Here is a 24,905-nt window from a genome sequence, read left to right as displayed (position 1 = left end):
TGAACTAGTTCATTTTTTCACCATGACCTATGTTGAATTTTTTTTAACTGAACTATGAACTTGAACTTGTTGATTTAAACTGGGTGTGAACTGAACTTTAAGCTAGCTCACTTTTTTGTTAGCGGGCACAACACAGGGTGTCACTGAGTGATTAGCAGGTGTCACAGCAGTTGATAGGTGCCACTGGGCAATTGGCAAGTGCCATTGAAGAATGGCATGTGATGGATTGGCAGCTAGAAGTGAGCAATCAAAAGCATACCATAAACCGCTTTTGGATCTGGGCTGCCTTACTGGGAGTTGAGTATTTGAGGTTTGAATGCTTCCCTGTATGTTGGAGGCAGAACACGCAATTCATGCCATGTCTTCAGGCCTTCAGTCCTGATAAAAGCTTTTACTGATTAAGACAGCTCATGAATGGGATACAGTGGCTTCAAAATTATCTATATATTTGGGAGTGTTATCAATAAATCAGTCTGAATGCTCCTTTTCAGTGCCAAAGACCAAATCCACTAACCAGTCCACAAAATCACAAGTGAAATCAGACTTCTTTATGACAACACTGGGTTCCAGCATGTACCAGGAAAACAAATATAAATCCAGGATATAACTTCAGTCATGTTAACATATAAATCTGATTATTTTCCACTCCTGTCTCATGTCTCTTCCCTCATTAAATCGTCTCTTCCTGTATTTTTCCCTCTGCTCGCTCTGAGTCTGTTTTCCTCTCGTCACAGCTGTCTGGATTTCATCAGTAGTATTACCTCATCCTCTTACTTCACGTACCCCCTCTCCCTCTCAGCTCCTCTGTTTTCCTCCCCTCCCCTCTCTTCTCTGTCTCCTCTCTCTCTCTGTTTGCCGTCACTCTGACTGTATTCCTATGACAGGCTCAGGGGACTTCTGAGTGTGTGTGAGGGCTGTTCACTATTCTGATCCAGGCTGCGTTACAGCTAAAAAAGCTTTCCAGATGGCATGAGAAAAAACTCCTGACTGGAATGGGGGTAAAGGAATCCAGCTGGAGTAAAAAACAAAAAGTAAAGGATTCATAATTCAGTTTTTCAACTCCTGCATCAGCGGAGAGAATATTTGAAAATTGCCCTTTTTACTGATAGGCTCCCCCTCTGCACATATTCTTTCAGCATTCATGAATATTTCACCGTATGGGACCCTCCAAATCATTTTATTCAAAAGTTGTTTGAGTGCTAGATGCAATCTGTGAGCGGTAGAGGCTGAGAATAAAAAGCAGGTCTCTGTTCAGAATGAGAATGAGCGACTTTCTGAAAAGAAAATGTGTCTCTAATGCTGCTGCAGATGAGTTGGAGTGCTTTGGTTCGCTTTTCTGGGCCACTGAAGAGCCTGTTAACAGCAATTGAGCACATCTTCTTCTCTGACAGAGTGAGAGCATCTTTTTAGGGTTTAATCATGCAGAACTTTGTGCTTCTCCGACAAAAGTTAAACCTAGAGTCAGATGAGGAGAGGTGAAGACATGAGCAGGTCATGGTTCATCTTCAATTTCTGGTCCAGAGACGAGAAGAAAGACAGATCTTCTACCATGATTTGATCCTGGAAATATCGAAATATAGTTGTTTCTCAAAGATCTACAACTTCAAGACCTGTTCTAATCAAAGAGAGTTAAAATGTGCATGCAATGATCTAAAATTGGCAGAACAGCTTGATACTGAGGGTTCCCTGCCCTACGTGGAAGGGCAAAGACTGTTGCTAGACTTTCACTAGATTAATCTGATCCATCAGCTCCAAAGCCAGGACTGACCAAAGACAGAGCAGAGAGAATTTAGCCGTGAGGAGGGGAGAGCACACCTCCCCTTTTTTAACATAACATACAGAGGCAGAAAGAGCACACGTCCTGGTGGCAGGGGCAGCACGCTTTATCTCTTTGTTGTGAACATACTTTCTCACATGTACATATGAGAAAGTAAAGGCAGAAAGAGCATACTTTCATTCCTTCACATGTTCGTAGGAAGAAAGCAAAGGCAGGGAGAGCACATGTTCCTTCTTTAATGTAAACATAATAAAGCAGAGAGGGAACACCTTCTCTCTTCCATGAACAATATCAGAAGGTAGAACACACCTCCCCTGTCCCTCTAATGTACATATGTCAAAATCAAAGGCAGGATGTCGATTTACTTCTCTCTTCTGTACAACTGGAAACTAAGATGGCAGGGAGAGCACACCTCCCTTGCCTCTGTTGTATACCAATGTGATGAGCAAAAGCAGGGAAAGCACACCTCCCCTCTCTTACTCACACATATGAAGAAGCAAAGGCAGGGAGAGCTCACCTTACCCCTTTAATGTAAACATACTGTGGCAGGAAGAGCACACTTCCTTTCTCACACATGGACATATGAAAAAGCAGAGGCAGGGAGAGAACACCTTCCTTACATAATGTGTACATACTGAGGCAGGGAGAGCACACTTTCTCTTTTTCATGAAGATATTAGACAAGGAAAGGCAGGAAGCACAATTTACCCCTCTTAACTAAAAATAAAAAAAAACTACCAAGGCAGGGAGGGAAAACCTTTGGTCACTCTTACGTGCTTAAAAAAAGCAAAGGCAGAGAAAGCAACAGCAAAGACACAAGGGTGAGCACTCACAATGTTTGATGCTGATGAGGCTGCATGCAGTGTCTGCAGACACTTCCTGTTTCCTATGACTCTGAGTGCAGAAATCAGCTAAATAAGATTATTTTTATCTGAAAGGTTAATTGGCAGCCTGGTGACTCTGTCTGCTTCTTTCTTTTTTCTCTCCTTACAAGTAAAATTCAGTGAATATTACATTTTCTACATATATTTGTTCACATTCCTCCCTGACATGACTGGTTTTGTGGTATCTAGACCCCTGATAAAAGCTGAATTGGTCAAACTTGGTTGAGGTCAAAAAGCAGCTTCCTTCATCTCAACAAAGAGGAGTGATGAAAAGCAGCAGCAGGTTGAATAAAAACAGCAAAGGGACAGAGCTTTGAAAAGAAACTAGAGTGAAAGGAGGGGAAATATGCCATATGCAGAAGCCAGAGTCCCATATTCCACTGCATATATATTGTGTGGGTTTTATTATCTTGGAGCAAATGTGCTTTCGCAGCTTCCAAAGGGGGCAGAGAGGCAAGGAAGAGGAGGAGGAGGAGGCCACCTGAGAGCCACAGAGGGACCCAAACAGATGCTTTTCTCATCAGCTGGCTGTAGGTTTTCACAGAGATGACGGGCGTGTCGGGAAAGCGGGACAGAGCGGAGGAAAACAGCTTATCTGAAATGATTGTGCGCTCTCTCTCTGAGCAGCGGGGAGTCCTCCGGCTCAGTCTGATTATTAAAGGTACAACAGACAACTTTTCATCCTGAGGCACAGACAGGTGTGCTGTTTGACTCGCTGTATTCAAGGAGGCTCTTCTTTCTCATTCCCCCTTGAAAGCCTGTCTGTCTGGGTCAAAGTAAACCATGTGGGCTCCCTGTTGATTAGTTTATCATCACACATATTCAAGGTGACAGATAAGCAGTGACCTCTAGTGTCAGGAGATATTATCAAGGTTACAGGAGGTCAATTAGCGCCTTTAAGAGGCGTGCACAGATCTAAAAAGAAGAAAGAAGAAAATCTTGCAGGTTGGACCACAGGGGCATCAGATACAGCAGAGGATAAAGGGCCATGGTTTAAAAAAAAAATTGAAAAAGGTTTTAAAAATTATGATAAAAGTCAGAGTTAGGTTGCTATGTTACATGGTTAGGCTCAAAATAGAAGTCTTAATGCGATGACATGAGGTCAAAATAAAGTTATGATGCTTTAAGACTAATGCAGAACCTGTTGTTATAATATGAAATTAAAGATGAAGACAAGTTGTGACGTCGAAAGATTAAAGTTGAAATAAAGTTGAAATGTTTTAAGATTAAAGTTGAAACAAAGTCGTAATATTATCCAAGATTGTCCAAATGCAGCCCCTAGATACAAGATAATAGTTGAAATAAAGTCATTTAGTAACAATATTTGAGTCAAACTCATCTTATAATGTTATGAGATCAAAGCTGAAATAAAGTCTTAAAGTTAAGAGATTATTTCATAGGCTGCCAGCCATTTTCAGATCATTTTGACTGATTCTACAAGACCCACAGGATACTGTGTTCCATGACTGCGTAAAAATTCCACTGTAAAATGTCAGTAAAATTCTGGCAACAGAAATGGACGGTAAAGTCCTGTAATTTTACAGTGCATTTCCTGAATAGTACTGTATATTGGATTACCGTATGTGAATGTAAAATTATGGTTAAGTACTGGCAACCCTGCTGACTGTATTTTACCATGATTTTACAGCAAAGAAATTTTTGTCGTAATGTTGTTTTGTAACCCTGAGTGAGAAGTTATCGTGGTGGATTTAAGACCCTGCTTTACATTAAGATGTTGTGTGGAAGGCATGGGCAATGTGTGCTTTACATAGCACAGACCAGCTTCCTGTGCTCCGTTATAATCCCCTTGTAAATTTACAGTAATATGTTACTGTGTATGTTAACACCAAAACTATTAAGAGTGGACGCTTTTCTTTCAAGTCTCTCTTTCTCGTTTTTGATCCAGAAAAGCAGAAGAAACACACTTTTTAAGACAGTACTCATGGCAAAAGCTCATCCTTTGATCTGTGATCCATGATTACTGTCATCTCGTCTAACTATTGCAACTCTGTTTTTCTCTGAACAACTGCGACATGCTCTCTGTTTCAGTGTGAGCTAACTGAACTTTTCCAGTTTGCAACCTCTCAACACATCTCTGTGATCTTACATCTTCTTCTCATATCTATGCTTATTTATTAGTTTAAAGCAGAAGGACAAGAGGCGACTGGAAAAACTGCAGAAGAGAGCTGGCTCCGTGGTTGGATCCAGTTTGGACTCACTGGAGGCTGTGGTGGAAAGGTAAACACAGAAGAAAGTGGAGGCCATCATTCGTCACACTGATCACCCACTTCACATCATCCTTGACCAGAGAAACAGCAGCAGTGGACGACTCACCTCTCTGCGCTGCAGGACTGAGAGATACAGAGGATCGTTCCTCCCTGCAGCCATTAGAGTTTTTAATTCTTTAATCTATGGCAGATGAGCCCAAACTACATGAATTTCCCTTCGGGGATTAAAAAAGTATTTTATCTATCTATCTATCTATCTATCTATCTATCTATCTATCTATCTATCTATCTATCTATCTATCTATCTATCTATCTATCTATCTATCTATCTATCTATCTATCTATTTCTCATCCAAAGCTACGCAGCCACCTGCAATAGTTTACCAGTGTGATATTGATGGACATGCTCCCCTAGACCCGCCTCCCCGGATGAAAAACGCAATCGATGTCAATAGACGTCAATGGCAGCAAATGATAAAGGGAAAATTAAAGGGTTATGTTGTGAAATTAAAGTTGAAATGAAGTCATAATGTTATGATATTAAAGTCCAACTCATGTCATAATGTTAAGAGATAAAAGTTGAAATAAAGTTGTGTGATGGTATTAGAGACAAAGTGAATTGATGTTACAGGATCAAAGGCATAAAGTTACAAGAGTAAAGTTGAAATAAAGCCATTATGTTATGAGATTTAAAGAGGTAATGAGAACTGTCAGCCAGTCTCTGCTCTAAATGAGGGGCATGGATCACCTTGTGAAGGTAAATTTAAGAGCTGATGAGCAGAGGTTACTGAAGATAACAAGCTGCTGGTTAGCTCCGTGCCTTTCCTAACAGACCCAACTTACTTACTAGTGATGAGCTGGGCTTAAAGTGTTCATTTTATAACCATGGAAAACTGTGAGTGTGTTCTTCTTGTCCTTCAAACCTGAAGACATAGCTGAGACCTGTGTGTGTGAGATCCATGTGTGTGTGTGTGTCACTCTGTTGAACACACAGCAGCCTGCACATTGATTCCTTCCATCACACTTGGCTCGGAGCCTTGGCGTCTCTCTACTCTCTCATTTCAGTTTTAATCATCTTTATCCTGAAGAAGCACTTCATTATGTGAGGCTGTTAACTGTAAAATTATTCTATAATTAGTTTTCTGCTGATGTAAATAAACTGTCGGCTTCTCCTTATTAAAAAGAGAAAATGCTCTGAAAACGACCAGATTCATGTCACAACTTCATCACAAGCTCGTCTCCTTTTCTTCAAAAGTTGCTTTACTTGCTGGAGCAATGTTTTATTCTCTAATAATCTAATTGACAATGTTTTTTATATAAGTTCTGTCACTAATCTAATGGTAGCAAAATGCATTCAGATCTGCTTTGGCACATGATGTAACAAGTGAAGCGCAGAACTAAAACTGGAGTACAGTCTGCTGACAGTCTCTGACAGAAGCAGTGAGAATAAAGAGTATTTGGTTTATGTTGGATTATGTTCTCTGTGTTTTCACACATCGTTCAGCTTCAGCAGACGTCACCGCCTCTGGATTAACTCCTGGAGATGACGTCCGAGTTTTTGTTGCGTCCCTGATGAGCCCATCCAGGTGTGAAGAGAAGTTTACAGAGAGTGTCTGGCAGAGCGTGTTTGGACGATCATTGGCTCCTAGTTTGAAAGGAATACCATATTTGGGCTGTGAGTTATGACAGCTTCTTTTAGCGCAGGAGTAAATATTAAGACAGGAAGCAGATCCTGCTCCTGCAGTGAGCGATAAAAGAAAAGCCAAGGACAGAGTGAGTGACAGAAATCAGGATTAGAGGAGGTTTTGTTCGCACTCTTCAGGAGAGACACAAATCCTGTTCAGTTCACACACAGTTCATTTCGAAAACCATCATCAATCTCAAGAGAAGCTATGGAACGACACGGACCAGACCTGTTTCAGGTATTTTCATCACACTCTGAGGAGGTCTGATGTTTCTGATGACAAACATGTGATGCCCTCAAATTTTTGTGATGCTCTGTGAGAAAATCAACTTCTTTGCATGTTCTTATATTCAGCTCAGAGCCCACCTTTTATCAGCACATTGATCCGAGGGCCCTCCAGACAGAAAAACAGAAGGCTTGTTAGTCAGGAGGCCAGTTAGCTAGAAAGCCCATTGGTTAGTAGGCGTGTTAGTCAGAAGGCCTGTTAGACACAAGGTCTAAATCAAATGAGTTTAGATCTGATTAATATTCTTCAATCTGATTTGGAGCGGTATTTTGAGGATTTGCATTCTTTAAAATTTGTAAAGCTCATTGCTGTCTTTACGTGTGGGCACTAGTGTGATATAGTCCAATGATAGTATGAACATAATATATAGTATACATAATGTCCTGTGCTTTTTTAACCATATGTCCCTGCAGAGTTACCATAGGGTCCTGTAAAGGGAGTTGTAACTAACACATTCACACCCATTCATAAAACACTGACCATTGTCCTGTTAGATGATCAGACAAAATTGGCTAAAATGCTGAACACTGATCAATTAGAAAATGCCAAGATCGGCCTGATTCAATACATGAGATCAGGATTGTGACATCCCTAGACAATAGCACGTCTGCTTTGCTTCACATACAGTGCAAAAACTAAGAAGGTAGGATTATGCTGCAGTCTCTAAAATCAGCTAAATTACTTGCAAAGGGCACATGGAAGTATGAGGGCTGTGATGATCACACAGCTTTAAACATATGGATCTATTTCCATACGTAAGAGGAGCTTAAATGAGTCTTTAAACATAGTGTTAGGATTTATTCTGCTTGACGAACTGAGGGTTTATGCTCACTTATATACTGACAAACTCAGTTTAACTGGTAATGGAGTTAACAAGTGATCAGGGGCTGCTCAGGATGTAAGAATATTGGAGTGTATAAAGCCGACAGCTCTCTGACTCTTTAATTAACTCATTCCCTCTCTTCTTATTCCCCTGCTGTGTGTAAATGTGTGTCACAGGATTACATAATTCATCCCAGCCAATCAGAGAGTACAGCTGCTCTCACGTCACATGGTGATTGAACACACACACATACACAGTTGTCAGTGTACACACAGCTGGGGTCGGGTATCAGCTCTCTCAGAGAAAGCAAAACCAGCTGTTTGACTTTTATCAAAATCAAAACAGAAAAGCTTTTCCCACACACACACACACACACACACACACACACACACACACACACACACACACACAGACACACACACAGACACACAGACACACACACACACACAGACACACACACACACACACACACACACACACACACACACACACACATATATGTATATATGTACACGAGATCTGAAGGATGATAATTTTATCCTCTTCTTAGGTTTTTAGATTTGGAATGTTCAGACTTACCGTGTGCAGATACTGTTTAAATGACCAAAAAAAAAAAAAAATCTCTGACAGTGTAGAGGGGCTTAAATTCACATGTCAAACTCCACCAAAGTAGAATATAACTGAAATAGAATAAAATGAACTCATCAACTTCTGAATAAGCTCCTTACAAAAATTAAAACTCTCAGAGGAAAAAAATAAAAACAGAAAAACATTTTCCACTTCTCGTTCATCTAACAATACCCACAATTCCACCCACAGAGTCCCCCAAAGGGTGGTCCTTGACCTGACCCTCTTTACCTTGTTCAAGCTCCCTCTTGGCCACATCATCAGCAGGCATGAAATTTCCTTCCACTACTATGCTGATGACAACCAACTTCATCTAATAGAAATAGACCCCTTTACCTCTGCCTCCACTTCTTTACCATCTCCATCCACACTCAGCTCCTGTCTGGAGGAGATATAGGTGTGGACGAGTCAAAATTTCTTGCTCAAAAACAGAGGTCACTGTAGTCGTCATCAGGTCCACTCATCTCGTATTATAGGTATATCCTTCTTTGGTCACACCATCCCACTTTCATCCCCTGATCGCCAACCTAGGTGTAACATTTGACCCCCATCTCACCAGAAATATCCCAAAACTCTGGCCATCTCTTACCCAAGATGGAGACAAACTTGTCCATGCCTTTGTCTCCTCCAGGTTGGATGCACTTCACATTGGCATCCCAAGCAAGGGCCTTCAAAAGGTCCAATATGTCCAAAACAGTGCAGCTAGTACTGGCTTATTATTATCATCATTATTATTATTACTATTATACATCCTGTCTGGCAGATGTTGTTAGCAGGTCCCTGTTTTGTATTCAGTCTCTCACATCCAGACTTAGGACCAGCTCAGCTCATGGCAGCAGCATGTGGAGGTGATCTGTCACCCTCAGGGTACCCCAACACATTCCCAACCAGTTCAGTGAATTAACCTTCCAGTTACAAGCTCACCTGACATCACCTAACACCCACGTACAGAAAAACAAAACCGGAGAGAAACCTCTGAGGCTCAGCCGTCAGATCAAACCCGCAGGTTTGGGTTCATGTTTTAGCTTCTGAGGATCCGTCAGACAAAGAGAGACTCTGAGGTTCTCAGTCAGGAGCTCGTGCTGAGACTCCTGGAAGTCTTAACTTGTGAGAGTCACAGAGAAGCTCGTAATGAGACGTGAAACCACCATCCGTTTCATTCATTTGGGTTGGCTTGAAGGAAAATCAGGGGTTTACAACATTTTGTACAAGAACCTATCCATGATAGAGATGTGAGACCACATCTAACAAATACAAAGACCAACAAAGTGTGAGGGATGGCAAAAAGTTGTCATGCATTCAGCCAGAGGGTTTAAGTCTTACGTCACTGTCAACAACCGCATGGTGTTTGACTTAAAATAAGTCATAATTGTATCTAAATTTACCTGACCATTTGACTTAAAATATACAAAAAAAAGAAACAAGATACAAGAATTTGTTGCAGTGGAAGTGTTAAGAAAAGGGAAATCCGATGGCTAATCGTTCCGCACTTAACCTCAACACTTTGCATCAGTGTCTTAAATTGGTTGGAGGGTCAAGATCTGTCTCACCCTCAGGGAATCTAATTTGCATGTCCACCTGCTCAACAAAAAGTGCACATAAACAACAATTACAGTGGTTTTTAAAGAGGAAGATGAGGCTAACGCATGACTTCCACAAGATCTGTCCTTCAACACACGCTGGCTGTGTTTTCAGGTAGTAGGACATCTGGAGTCACATGACTGAATCTCTGACTGGTTGCCTTCAGGCCTGGCTCTGCTTTTTGGAAATTTAAACTTTAATCTCAGATTGTGACGCTTTGATTTTGCAGTGAAGTGAAACACAATCTCAAGTCAACATGTAAGTGTTTTAATCCAAAATCAACCAGGTGTTTTAACGTTGTTTCAGTGTCTGACTTCCTGTACTGTATCTGCTGTTGAGGTCTTGGATTGCTGGAGCTGAGACAGAGCAAGATGAGCGCGGTAATGGAGCAGAGACGGACCAGACACAGATCCAAAGGCGACTCCTAAACAGACTCAAAAGGCCATTATTTTACCCAACGAACAAGAAGGTGTGGAAAGCTTAACCAGAGACTTACAGTCTTAGAGGAATCCTGGATTTTTCAGGAACTCTTCACAGCTCCTGTGAGGAATTTTAGCCAGTAGCATCTTGGTCTGAAATTCTAACGTGTGTATGTGACCAAAGAGAAAAAAATATATTTTTGAGAAGACTGAGGTGTAGTAGGTGATACAGCTGTCAGGAAGCAGTCGCTCAGGGAGGAAACAAAAAAATGCAATTGGAGGGCAGGGAGCGCCAAAATCAACAAACACCAAATGTTTGCAGTTTTTAGACATTAGACTTCATCTGAGTCACTTTCCCCTGACAAATCCAGAAAAAAAGCCTCATTCAATACATGAAAAGACAAAAGTGAATAAAAAATAGAAAAAATATACAAAAGACAGAAGCACTTTTTACATTCTAGTTCTTGCTGCCTGCAGTGCCTGAATTCAACAGGTGGGGTAAAGTTTTCAGATGCAGGTTGTCAAAAATGAATCAGACCTGACTCTACATCCCTGCAGCAGGTATAAATAACACTGGACTGAATATCAACTCAGAGAAAACAACATGTCATCAGGAGCAGGAGGAAAACTTTGCAGTCAAAGTTCTTTTTCTCTAGTTTTCTTCCTCAGCTTGAAATTTTTCTTTTTTTTTTTATCTTAGACCATCTCATCTCCCAAAGACCTGCCTCAAATCAGTCTTTTCCTCATGCTAAATATGATGCTAAATATCTTCTCTGCACTCTTGAAAAGTCCTTCCCCAGACTCACCCCACAGCCGCCGCTCCCTCACGCTCCTCCAGAAGACGTCCCAAGCCTTGTTGGTGGAGACTTTCACGTGCTCGCTGAAGGATCTCCTCAGAGGAGTTTTCCCTGTTGAGGTCTGAGCCATACTCCAAATGTTCAACAGTTACATGTTCCCTCTGAGAAAACAAGTGAGTCTGCAGAGTTTTAAAGCCATGTGTGCAGCGTTAGCTCTGTCACGGCTCACGCTGGGAGAGTGTTTGACTTCAGTAACGTGAGGAAGGAGGAGGAGGAGGAGGAGAGGGAGACTGGGGGCTGACACTTGATGCACAAAGTCTGCATGTAATTTGTTGAACACCCTGTCCTCTCCCTCTCTGCTCTGTTCTCCCACAGAGGGTCTGCAGAACAAACATGTGCAGATCTGTTTGTGTGGATGAAAACAAAGATGCACAAGTGTGTGTTTGAGAAAGATGGACTGGAGGAGTGTTTTTCTTGTGTGTGCGCGCGTGTGTGTGTGTGTTTGTGTGTAGAGTTCAAGGATCTGTTCAACCCTGAGAGAGGAAATGACATCCAACCCGGTCACAAACCTCAGCAGACTCTCGGGTAGTGTAAGCACAAACACAGTTTCTTTCTTATTAATACACAAATACAGTCTCAGCTGGAGATGTGAGACTAAAGACTTGTTAGGTCCAGCTTCATTCGTATAAACACTTAAGATATGACTCGAGAGCCCCAAAACCGACAGATCTCTTTCACGTCCGTGTTTGAAGCCTGTTCAGCATGAAGACTTGTCTGACTTGAGACCCTCTTTTGTGTCCATGTTTGAATACCTTGACTACCCTTTTCTTAAATGACTTGTGACTTATCTTAACATGCATGACTGAAACTCTGACTGAGCCTTTTCTAAAACCTTGAAACATTGGTTGACTTTGGATTTGTTTACTTGAAAAGTTGGTTCATAACTTGCACCTTGACTTGGACATGTCTGGAGTAGTTTTGATTATCAGGTACACTTGGAAACAGACTTGGTAAGTGACACTTTGAGAAACCTGGGACTTTCTGTAAACCTAAAGGCTGACTTGACACCTGACTTGGATATCACTTCACCTGGACTCAAGAATTCTTTAGGACAAGACACCTTTGGACTTGTTAATAAAAAATGTGACTTGGTCAACCCCTAGTCATGTGACCTCATGAAACCAGTTCAGTCTTAATTTGGACTTGCTTCGAGTTTTGTTCAATCAAACCCCCACAGCCCCTAATCATCATCATCATCATCATCATCATCATCATCATCATCATCATCATCATTAATACTCAAATCCATCAAGACACTCTTCCTCTCAGGAGGAACAGGATAAATAAACAGGCAAAGACTTCTGGGAAGGAGGAGGAGGAGGAAGACATTAAGGAAAAGGATGAATGGGAGGAAGAGAGAATAGTGGGCTACAGTCACACGGCAGATTAGAGGGGTCAGGAGTAAACTGGACCGTCCAAGGAGAGCCTGAACTGGAGAGTCAAATGTTTAGAATCCAAGTATTTAACATCTGGGAGTTACGTTTCCGTCTCAAACCAAAGATTTGGAGGAACCAAATGATGTTCGACAACTACTCACACACAGCCAGCAGGAAGTAGACCAACGATTTGGGAGGGTGTGTTATCAGTGGCTTTCATCACTATGTTCATACATTAAGTGTGCCGCTCTGATCCGCTCACACCCCTTCCCCAGTCACCTGAGAGCTCATTTAAACTCATTTAGTTTACATCAACAACAAACTTCCTCTGAACTGGAGTGGCAGTGGGGTGGAAGATAGTTTGTTTTAAGTGACCCGCTCACTGTGTGACAATTGGAGAGGAGATTGAAGTGTACAAGTGTGGTCTCTGAAGTCATTAAGGAGATAATCAGAGGAGTTATGTCAGATTATAAAACACTTCTCTCTCACTGGCGAGTCTATTTCATTTCAATGGACTTAGAATCAAATCTGGGAGAAGCTTTACGATAGGTTAAAGTTTGTCCTGTTGTATGGTGTCCCTGTAGTGTCTTTACATGATTAAGAGCTAAAAATAAATCTCTATTTTTCTCTTATTGGTGTTTTAGAAACCCCCATTCCAGCTTCTGTCTGAGACACTTGGTTTTATCTGCTGTTTCTATGAGGCTCCCTGCTATAGAGGGATTATGAGTCTATGTCATCATAAAGATGCGCACGCATCTTAACCGCAGATGCAGCGTTTAGCTCCTGTCACTAAGACAAGTTAGCGTTTTTTAAACACTTAATTCAAACTTTTAGCATAAAAAGTACGGTTCTTCTATGGTCAGTTTTTATAAAAAATATTATTTAACAGAGGCATCGCCTATCAAGTTTTGACCGTCACAGAGCAACTGGTGTTTTGGAGTTAATAGCGACCATGCTAACTGGTGACTCAGCCGACAGCATCAGTGATTAACGACCAAGATTCACCAGTTAACAGGGTCACACTTTACACTGATACACCAACGACGTCTTCGGTTGAATAATTAAATGTGCCGTCTTAATCTGATTTGGTGCAGTTCTCTCTTCGTAGTTATCTGGTTCTTTTATTATGAACAGGGTCTCAGACTCAGCAGTCTGTGTGCTTTTTTTGGTTTGGGAGGGTTTCTGATTTATTGACACAAGTTTACGTCCTGGTATGTCACAGTCTGGTAAGTGTCCACGGATAATGCAGTCATAAGCGTTGAGTGACAGTTGTGTGTTAAAATTGCTCTCTGGGTACACACCGGATTTCTCCACTAAAAATGTCCGTCCATCTAATATCTGTCCACTTGCTGATCTCTTCTATTCACTCACTGCTTTTTCAAAAACATGGGAGCTGTTTAACATCTATGACAGTGATGATATTTAGTTAAAAAATGTGTTTTTAGCTCTTCCACGTCAATTGACAAACCATTATACTCCGCAGTGCTTGTGCACTAAAGTTGCGCGCACATCTGGTGTTGTTGATAAACAACTGATCCCTTTGCACAAACCAACTTCACTCTGACTGGCCTGCTCTTTGGTGACCTATCAGGGGGCAGAGCTATGGGCTGACCTGAAGACATTTAAGTGTTCTAAGGGATGGGTGTTGATGAAATTTGTTAGAAATGGTTTAATCCATTTAAATAATTAGCCTTTATCTTTGATGATTCGTCAGATTTTTAGAGTCAACAAAGTGGGCATCGACTATTCTGCCCCAGCTATCTAAGCTTGCCAGATAGATAACAGTTTCCAAAAAAACTCTGATTCACAGTATTTCACTGTTGGTTTTGCTTAAGAAGTACTAAACACATAAGTAAATGTACATTACTTAAGAGAGATTCCTATTTAATACATTCAACATGGTATACATCCCCTATGTACCAAAACAATATTGAAAACTGAGTGCCAGCATGATGCTAACTTATACTATAAATTGAATCGATATGCTAGCTGTTTGCATACTTTGATATAACTTTGGTTTTTACAACAGAATTTCAACTTTCATCACTGAAACTTAGCACAATTACTCTTTGTTAACAACACTTAACTCAAAGCATTGGAGTCTGCTCTCCAACACAAATGCCATCTTGGTAAGGGTCAGGTCTATCACAGAGGGTGATAGTGCTCATGGGAAACAAAGTCTTTGTCCCCAAAAACAGTACTAATTCTGGACTTTAGAGTGATGGTATGTAAAATATTTGTCAGAGAAAAATGTACGCCCTCCACTCAGCAAGAGTAAGATGTTTCCTAGCTCAACTAGCCACAACTCTTTGCTGCATGTCTTCTTCCACTGTCTATTTCCAAATTCTGTCATCAGGTGTCCCAGGTGTCATAAGGCAAAAAGCCACAAAAGAAGAAAAAAAACCCACTCATACTGCATGCATGCATTTATACTTGAACTCATTGTGCACCATGCTAAATAAAACTTAGCATTACATTCAGCGGCGCATACTCTCTGAGGTGAGCAGATCTCTTTTTTTCCCCCACAGTTCATGAACCAGACTTGAACCTAACAACAATCATGACTTTAGAGATCTGACTCTATCTACATTCAACCAGCTGCATTTCCACATTGAAACAACAACAAGGCTTTCCTAGAGGACTGAAATAAGAGGTGAGATCTGTCAGCTGTAAAGTCTCTGCTGCAGGTTTCAAACACTGAACCCGAGAATCAAAGCAAACGTCTCTTCTGTTTCACTCTCCTGCTTTTGTTTCCAAAGCTGCTCCTCTCAGAACAAAGCTGGTTATTTGAATATCAGCACAAATAGCCAGCTCAGTATTATGCAAAGTTAAAGCATTCACTGTTTCTGTGCCTTCAATCCCCTCCAGAAGAGGCAGCGCTTCAGACAGCTATTATAATATTTGTGAGAGGAAGTGCCTCCTACCTCCCCCCCGCCCTGTCCTCTTCCTCTGCTGGGACACTGATGGGAGACATCTTTGGGCTCTTTTGTTTACCCTTCAAACAAGACCTAAATTAGCTGCGTTCCCGGCGGTTTTCAAAAAGCAGGTAATTAAATAGCACTCAGCCGCACGCCTTGCCACAGATCTGAACTCCCCTCACGCTGGATCTCAGAGAAATACCCGGCATGCAGAAACGAAGCAGTCAGACTTATGACAGAGCACATCAGGATGCACGTGGAAGTTTCTGGGTTACGTGAGCATTCAGGGTGACTCACCGGGAAGAAGAAGAAGAGGATGGAAGCCCAGTTCTTCACTCAGAGACACTTTGACGGGCTGAAGAGTTAAGTGATGAGGCCTCTCACGTCCAAGATTATCTGTGAAGGCAATGTGTTGGATTAAAAGTGATATCAAACAAAGGTCTGATGTGTTAGAGCTGAAGTATGTCATCAAATAAAAGAGCATTCAGGTAACAATAATAAAGTGCTACTTTTTGATTAATTTTCTGTGTTTCAAAATGATTAATGAGGACAGAAAGTTTTTAAATTGCTCCATTAGATCCCATAAATCTACGGTTTGTTTCAGAGTGTAACAGCTGCAACTTAAAGTCTCTGTGAGGACTTTCTATGTGGTTTCGACAAAGTCCCCCCTCTAGATGTATGCCTAATCATAAACCACAACTTAGAATAGGATTATCAGCACCAACATAGGTTATTCCTTAGCTTCCTAATCTGGTCAAACAGGACCAGATTGATCTAAGATGTCTTTGACAAAACCCCCCTGGCTGATAATGTTTAGTGAGAAGAGGGGTCTGTGCTTTGCTCTTTTCAAAATGATTTCTGTGATTGATTTTGAAGCTATGGTGGACAGTGGAGCCTAACTGTCAGAAAAAAAGGACAGAAGAGCAAAAGAAAGATAAACAGGAGAGTGATAGAGCATAAGCGAAAGCCTAAAACAAAAGCTTAAGGCTAAATCACAAGCCTAATGGCTAAAACACTAGCTACAGGCAATAACATGGGCTAAAGGGTGAAATGTGCCAAAATGCTAAAACAGGAGCTTAAGGCTAAAACACTGGCTAAAGGTTTAAACATGACCAAAAGGCTTTACCACAGGCTCAAGGCTGAAACAAAGGCTAAAGACTAAATCACTGACTAGAGGCTAAAACACTAGCTGACGGCTATAACATGTGCTAAAAGCTCAAACACTAGCTTTAGGCTAAGCACAGGCTAAAGAGTAAGACACAGGCTAAAGGCTAAAATACAGGTTAAACTGTGATAATGTTCATTCCAACCCACATGCAGCAGTTCTGCTGAAATGATCTGTCCAACGTACACGTCTCAGAACACCAGGCTGCCAGTAGTGTGTTTTATCTGGTAAAAAACTCTCAATCAAAGACAAGTAGAGTCAAAAAGAATCTCACCTCCATTCATCCTTCAGAGCAAACATGCCATGTTAAGTGTTACATCTTCAGTTCCATGTGCATGTGACTCTGAGCCAAAAGTACAGCTGCAATCCACTTCTAACAGATATTCCTCACAGTCCCTCTAATCCTTAAAAAAGTGAACATCTAATCATAGTCCCCTAATTTTTTTTTTGTCACTTAAAGGCTCAGATTGTCATTCCAAGTTCTGACAACATTCACTTGACATGTCTTCAACATTAGAAAATGTTACAGATAATTTTGCCTCTTGCTGTTTTTACTTCAGCGTCTACTTCTGAAGTTAAAACATCGACTGCAAAATGCACAATATGCAGCCAGAAAGTGCCAGAAATTGATTTTTATTTACTTAATTTAATTACAGTTCACACATCTGAAGGACAATTATCCCATAGTATTTTGGCCAATAGATTTCAACAAACGAAACGTTTAAAAACGCATCAATAAAAACCAGCAGGAAGCAAACTGCCTGCACAAAATGAGCTTCTTTGTGCATCTTTAAAATTCAAAAGCTTTGAGAATAACAGAACTTAAGATCTTCTTCTACAGACTTGCTTATGATTGCCCCCATGCACAGCAAAAACTAAAAACCAAATGTTTAAGCCCCATTTCATCAGTGTATGCACCTTTTTAGTCTTAATACGCGCCACATTCTTTGACAATACAAGATATCAAAAGACAATAAAGCACACAAATTGCTTAAAAACTCTGCCACCTGGGTTAAAAAAAAGTTATTACAAGAATTTAAACAATTCTTCAAAATACATATAACACATTCTTCTTACTATACTCACAATATTTTTATGCAATGCAGATGTCCTTTTTGTTTATTTATTTCTTAAATTAAGACCTTTCCCCAAACTTTTCTCAGACAGACGCCCTTTGACACACCCTCCAAAAACTTCATTCTAGAATTTTTTTTAAATGAATTTATATTTATTTGTTGTACTTTCATGTTTTCAGACTACAATGCAGTCGCCCCCTGCTGGTCACCATAGGATTTGTTTTACCCTGTTTGAGGTTTAGCTCTGAAACCACCTGCTGCTGCTGTGCATGTTTCTCTCAGCTTAGGGTCAGTCTCACGAGAAGTCAGTTTTTTAAACTCCTGTTCCAGCGGACATGGTCTATACATCCAGACTTTTTCTGTTGGACTCAGATGCACGGAAACGCACGAAAACGCACGAAAGGGCACGCGCACACACACACACACACACACACACACACACACACACACACACACACACACACACACACACACACACACACACACACACACACACACACACACACACACTCCTCATATAAAGAGTCCAAACTCTCCTGCTGAACTGCTCCCTGCTGTTTCCCTCAACACATCTGATTGTCCAGAGGAATAAAACCTTCTCTCCTCACCTCTCCTCCTCCTGATCCTCCTCCTGTTCCTCCTCCTGGGTCTCTATCTGGTGTTGTCTCACTCATTTTGATGGGCTGTCTTCATGCAGCAGAGTTTAGTCCTCCAGACAACTTCACTAAACTCTGCACTGATCCTCAACTTGTTTTCAGCTTCTCTTATCAGCTAGCACTTTCTTTCTTTCTTTCTTTCTTTCTTTCTTTCTTTCTTTCTTTCTTTCTTTCTTTCTTTCTTTCTTTCTTTCTTTCTTTCTTTCTCTCTTTCTTTCTTTCTTTCTTTCTTTCTTTCTTTCTTTCTTTCTTTGGTGCTTCCTCCATTTTCCCCCTCTGACCTCACCTTTATGACTTCATCCTAGCTCAGTGTTGCCCCCTGCTGTCTAGGTGAAACGTGGAGGTTTCAAAGGGACCTGAGTCAGAGTGCTCAGTGCCTTCAGCAGAAAACAAAACACATCTTTTAAATCTGAAGAGATGGAGTTTCCTCATTATCACTGACTTAACCTCTAAGTCATGACAAATCCGTGTTTTTTTAAATGTATTTATTTACTTTTTTATTTGTTTATTTATTTATTTTAATATGGTGGACAGTCGATCTGTATACAGTTGGTTAGTAAAAAAAAGATATTTGGCTTTCATAATGAAACATCCCAAAACTTGATTTGATCTCCACTGAATGTTTTACTCTGCTACAAAAAATGATATCACATCTTCCAAAACCACATCTTAGTCTGAGGAAAATTCAACTCACCAAAGAGCATCACAGATAAACTGTAAGTATCTTATCTCAGCGGCTGGAAATGAGATGCCCCCTAGTGAGAATTTGACCTTAAAATGTGGATGCAGAAATCCAGCTGTGCCCCTGATCTGCTTCTGGAGTCTTCAATGATGGTTCTTCATCACCAAGAGACTTGTCTAATTTACACAGTTAGTACTCTTCATTCAGTTTATTTTTTTTCTGCTGCTGCTTAGTCTCTTTAAAGCTTTCACAGGTATTACATTTTAAAGGAACTTTTCATCAGCTGTTAAATCTGAATGTCATTAATCCTGAAAGGGTAAAACAAGCCTGTACATTTAAATCTATAAGTCAAGGGAGCTGAAGCAAATGTTTCATGGTCTTTGATAAAAGGAGAGCTCTCTTATTATATGTCTCCTTTCAGTGTCAGAATATAAGAGGAACAGAAACTATGGAGCCAGTAATGGCTGGAGGATGTGAACGTGTCAGTTTTATATCACAGCCGTCCTGAGACTGAAGTTTGACCACAACAGTAAGGCTAAAACCTGCTCACTGTAGTCCATAATCTCTGACAGCAGCCGTGGGGAGAATCAGGATGCGGAGCTGCAAGACGGCCAACACAAACCCCGACTGCCAGAAATCCATCTGATGCTCTCTGAGCCAGTTTGCTGATTGTTCAGGCAGTTTCATTTTTGGCACCAGTGCAGGAACCAAATGGGGCTAAAATATGGCTTATCGGTGCCACCTTTAATGGGCCCTATCTGCATGATGAAACGCTCCTGTGCTTCCCTTTTTTCTGTGTTTAGCCTCAATTTACCATCGACAGAGCAGAAGCAGAACATGATCCAGTGTAAATTTGTGTGTGTGTTTGTGTGTACACCTGAGGAGCTAAAAATGAATGCTGAGTGAACCTGTGTGCCGTTTGAGAGATTTGCTATGTTACTAAATGTGTTTATTTCTGACTGAAAAATAACATCTTTGGCTTCTGTGTATCAATCATGCGTGTTCAAAGGCAATAACATGCATAAAAATGGAAATTTTTGGAATTAATTGTTTGAAGATATCAAAAATTGCCAAATCAACCAAAACATTTCACAGACCCCCTGCAGTAGCTCCACAGAGCCCCTGTTAAAGACCTCTGGTAAAGCGAATGCTGGTACATTAGCCAGGTGAATATTATAACCCAAACTAGCCACACACGCTGCCCCTGAATCGGAACAAAGCGCACAAGCCACAGGTGTAAATACACCCTCACTGTTTACAGTGAAGCTGAGACTCAAAGGATTATTGAACACTCTTTGGATTCAATAAAACCAGATTTATAATTTTACTGTCTATATTTTTTAAGTGAACACACTTTTGCTTGAGCAGGCAAAATTAGTCTATCATAACTCATCAGCAGTTTTGTTCAAGGTGACTTCATGTGTACCTGTAAGTTGACTTGGTTTTCTTTTTTTCAATAATATGATATAAGTCTTTGTTAAAAGTAAAAACAGAGTGAGGGGAACAGGCAGGCATGTAACCCTCAGCTGCAGCACAGCCTCCTCCCTGTGTCTGACCCCTTTTGCATCTCACAGATGATTTTTATCAGACACTTCTCTTCAGATGATCTTGATTGCACTCTCTAATCAACTTGTTCAGATTTAATGGGATAAAGAGACTCAACCGTTTTTATCAAGATGTTTCTGTATCTCTGAAAGAAAGGCTGTGATCTGAGGAGGACGTGCTTCAATCAGAGAGAAGTGTTGTTAAATTATGGTTTGTCACAGTGTGAGTTAAAACGTCACAGCAGAGTCACCTGTGAACACCTGCAAACCCTGTAGCCTGAGATAACTCTTTTAGACACACTTCTACCTCTGACTCTTCACACTGATAGGATCTCTTTCATCACATGACCTCAGATCAAAACTGAGTGTAACAACAAATCAGCACGTCCATTGATCAGGTGTCAGAGTGGGTAAAGGTGAGCTTTCAGTACCCGTGGAATCCTTCTTCAGTGTTTAAATGTCGGCTAAACTGTGACAACCTCAAACAGCCTGCAGGGATCAAAGACGCTCTGACGTCCTGCTGTGCTGCTCTCCTCTGCAGAAAGTTTCATAATCGGTTAAACATGAACAAACACAACCCTGACGACTGTGAACGCCCCTTGATCAAAGCTGGGATATCTAATTGCTTCTATCTAATCTGCTCTGATTTCATTTCATGGAGTTTTTTGACCCTGTCAGGCTGCCATAATGAAACATAAGAACTTTAAGACAATTTCTCAGAGTAACAAAAAAAACATGCCAAAAAAAAAATTGTATCAAGTTTTTTGTTTGACATTTCAACTTTAATCAAACATTTTTTGAAACAAGAGTTGTGTTCTTTAATTTTTTCTTTTACTAAATCTTCAAATGACATGTTAGTCCTGCGCTTCCCACAAACTGGACATTTGATTTGACTTACTTTCTTATATTGCGAACTTGGATATAAATACCAACGCTTGGATGTTCAGACTAGGCATGTGCAGACTTTCAAAACTTAACCTATTTATATGTTGTGGAAATCCTTAAATCTGTATGTAAACTGATCCAAACTTTGTTCTAAAAACAGCACCAGACCTTCAGCAGACCCCCACCAAAATTTTTGTTTGACCTTTGCAACATCTTAACTAGACCTTCCCCAGATCTTCCCCCAGACCTTGGCCAGACCTTCCTCCAGATTTTTACCAGATCTCCTCAGTGGTTCATGATAAATTGGAGGGCAGGGAATCAAACACTGTACCTCCATACCTGACAAACCACCACCCTCCAGAGGACAGGCCAATCAGAAGAAAGGGGGTCATCTTGAAGAGACAGCAGCTAAAATTAAGTGTTTCAGACAGGGGCAGAAGTTTCCATTTCCTCAAACACTAAGGAGGGAAAATTAGAGATTTTGTGAGCTGTGAATCATGTTAAGATACTATGGAGGCACAGGATAAAGACTGGAAGTAACACTGTATCCCCTCTTTAATAAGTTCTCTCAACCTCTGACCAAGTTGTCTGTGTCCTGAGGGGAATCCAGAGAGGTGGCTAGAAGTAATATAATCCCACCTTTAAATCTGTTTAACCACCCTTTATTATAAAACCATGATTGGTTATTTATGATATCATCAGAGTTGGGATTTGCATTGAGCATTAAGAATTCTTTAACATAATCTGGCTTCATGCTAAAAAGTGTCTGTAAAATCACAGAAACACCTACAGGGTATGTGAATAAAGTTTCCTGAAACCAAATCTTCCGAAAAACAAAACTTCTTACCCACTCCAAAGAGTCGATGAGTGCGGTTGACCTTTAAATAACCAACAGTCTGATCCAGTTCTGCACGGCACTGAAATTATTATTCACTCCTCTGCAGAGCAGAGTCCAGACAGAAGACAGAAATATAAAATTCATGTGTCTCCAAAACAAAAGCAGAAAGTTTAAACTAAGTTCAAAGAGAACATTTCATCCCTGAGCACTTTTTTGTTTTTGAGAACAAATCTATAAGCAACCCAGAAAACACCTCCAAGAGCTGGAGTCAAGGTAAGCTGTCAACATGAGCTCCCGACCAGACAGCTCAGCTATGCTCTGAAGAGATCTGCTGACGGCTGACTGATGGAGAGACTCAAATGCTGACAGAATGCTCTCCAGATTAACACCAAGTAGGTTTTTACTCCATAGTTTTCGTACTCTAAATTGAACAATACTCATGAGAGTAAATATTTATCCATAGTGAATTACAACACATCAGATTATTCTTTAAAAGTTTTTTAGGGGATTTTTGGACATTGTTTGGTTTGATGTTTTCAGAAGACATCACCAAACTCAAAAGGAGTTTCAAAAAACAAAAATCTGCTTCATATGAAGTAAATTTCTGCGACACCAACCGACCAAGTGCACCAAGTCTCTGCGTCTCAGACAGTCTGGAGGATTAACGCTCTCTGGATCGATACTAAACACATCATGTCCTCTAAAATCACATCAGGAAGTCGTGAAGTGCTGAACAGGGAGGATGTGCATCTTTTATCGTCCTGACTTTGTCCACAGACGAGCCCGGCTCATCAAATCATTGTTAATTTTGCATAAGTGTGCATTAATTTTCCCTCCTGCTTCCACTGACTCTATCTTCTGCATTCTGTAATGTTATGCTTAACTCTGAGATGACAGAGATCTCCTCAGAAACTGCTGTTTGGTAATGTCTGCGTCTTTCAAAGGTGCTCAAAGACTTTAAGTGATGTTCTTCAACGTTGCTCTTTAAGATGCTGGTTGTAAGATAAAGACGAGCAGTGGTGAGGGAATTACATATTACTGCCCTTTAAGTACTTGCTAAAAAGCTGCACAAAGACGGAAAAGGTCAAACATAAGAAGTCTGTAATCATTCTTTGAGTGTTGAGCACAAAGACGAAAACTGGTTAAACTTTGTGCTTCTAACAGTTTCTGTTCTGCAACTCGTAAAGTCTTCTCTCCGCGTCACAGGCTGAATGAGAGGCAAAAAGCGAGGGCGTTCAACTACGCTGGAGTAGGTACTGACAAGGTTTTCTGAACCTTTATTTAAGGATAAAAAGAGTTTTTATTATCAGAGGCAAAGCTAGCTTTACTGACAGGTGGGCACACTGCAGCAGTTTGTGTCGAGTTTTTTTTTTTTTTTTTTTTCCCAACTGTGCAGTCTCCTCACTTGAAAAAGGGATGACAAACTGCTCATAGAAGACTGTATGAAGTAAGAATAAAAAAAAAATAAAAAATTTGCTGGTGAGTGCTGTTAAAAGCATGCCAAATCCATATTTGGCCTTGTTTCCTGGATGAGAAACCTGTACCATCCAATCAAGACGAATCCCCGTTATTCAGCTGTGACATTTGAGAACCAAAACTCTGTTTTCTGGTGTGTATACGAAACCATGAAAGATTTCAAAAATCTCCTCTTTGGCTGGAGATTTCAGGAAACATAGGTTTCAGTGATGTAAAACTGTGGTTTCATATGGATGACAGGCCAAAAAGAATAAAAACATTTGCAGTTTACCAAATGCCCGGCTATGTGTGGACATGGCCTTTGTTTTGGGTTTCTAATGCTGTTTCAAGGTACAAAATTAAAAAAAAGAAAAAGACAAAAAAAACCCAAAGAAATTACATTTTTTGTTCAAACAAGCATGTAGTTTGAGCATCTTGAAAAAATAAAGTCACTATTTTCTATAAAATTACAACAAATGAAACTACAACTTCAACATGTGTTTTTCTTCCATCCTGTAAAACTAGGTTAAACCCTTCTAGAAGGAAATCTACATTTTTAACTGATGAAAGTTGATTCAACAAGTTTAATGGTTTGTGGGAAGGAGCTCTAGAAAGTAGGGACAACACAGTTGAAGGCTCAGGATCCCATTAAAGTCTGATATTAATAAAGACATCAAGGCAGGATTTCCTGCCTACAGGGACTACCACCCAACAACACCATTACAAGATGTTTCCAAATGCAAAGGTGTGTCCTGTATCCCAGCAGATCCTAGACAATCCTCTTCGATTACTAACCTCATGAGACCTCACAGGCTCTGGGGTTTGGAGGCTGAAGGGTGTTCATTTTCTGGTGTGTGTGCAAAGATAAACCAAAGCTATCCTTAAAAAGATTAGAAAAAGATGCCTTACAGTGAACTCAGTGCACATAGGCTATATCTGTGGTCGCTGTGGTTCAGTTAGGGACAAAAGTTAACATTTACGGAAAGAAACAACAGTTTGTTCCATGCTGAAGGAAATCAGCCCTCCTCCTTTCTCTCCATCAATAAACCTCAGTGCTGAACTCCACTGTCGCTGCAACCCCCCCCAAACACACACATACACACACCTTTCACAGGTGATTTCCAGGTAAAGACACGTCTGTAGCC

At 40.6% G+C, this 24,905-nt stretch overlaps 1 protein-coding gene across 4 annotated transcripts in view; it reads right to left on the bottom strand.

Annotated features, from left to right (window-relative positions):
• Window positions 1-11,246, bottom strand: part of LOC141791781 (rho GTPase-activating protein 7) — a 100,132-nt gene extending 88,886 nt beyond the window's left edge. For all 4 annotated transcript variants that reach the window (XM_074672426.1, XM_074672427.1, XM_074672428.1 and 1 more), the window contains exon 1: window positions 11,115-11,246. In XM_074672426.1, the coding sequence (XP_074528527.1) occupies window positions 11,115-11,235 (121 nt within the window). In that variant the 5' untranslated portion in view covers window positions 11,236-11,246. The remainder of the gene's footprint in view (window positions 1-11,114) is intronic.
• Window positions 11,247-24,905: the final 13,659 nt, after the last annotated feature.

The sequence above is a fragment of the Halichoeres trimaculatus genome, unplaced genomic scaffold (assembly GCF_033239565.1).
Source record: "Halichoeres trimaculatus isolate MK-OKI-2021-1 unplaced genomic scaffold, fHalTri1.1 fHalTri1_scaffold_6, whole genome shotgun sequence".
Classification (NCBI taxonomy): domain Eukaryota; kingdom Metazoa; phylum Chordata; class Actinopteri; order Labriformes; family Labridae; genus Halichoeres; species Halichoeres trimaculatus.
Note: the sequence above shows the minus strand (reverse complement) of the source record. Positions and strands in the feature narration are given on the sequence as shown.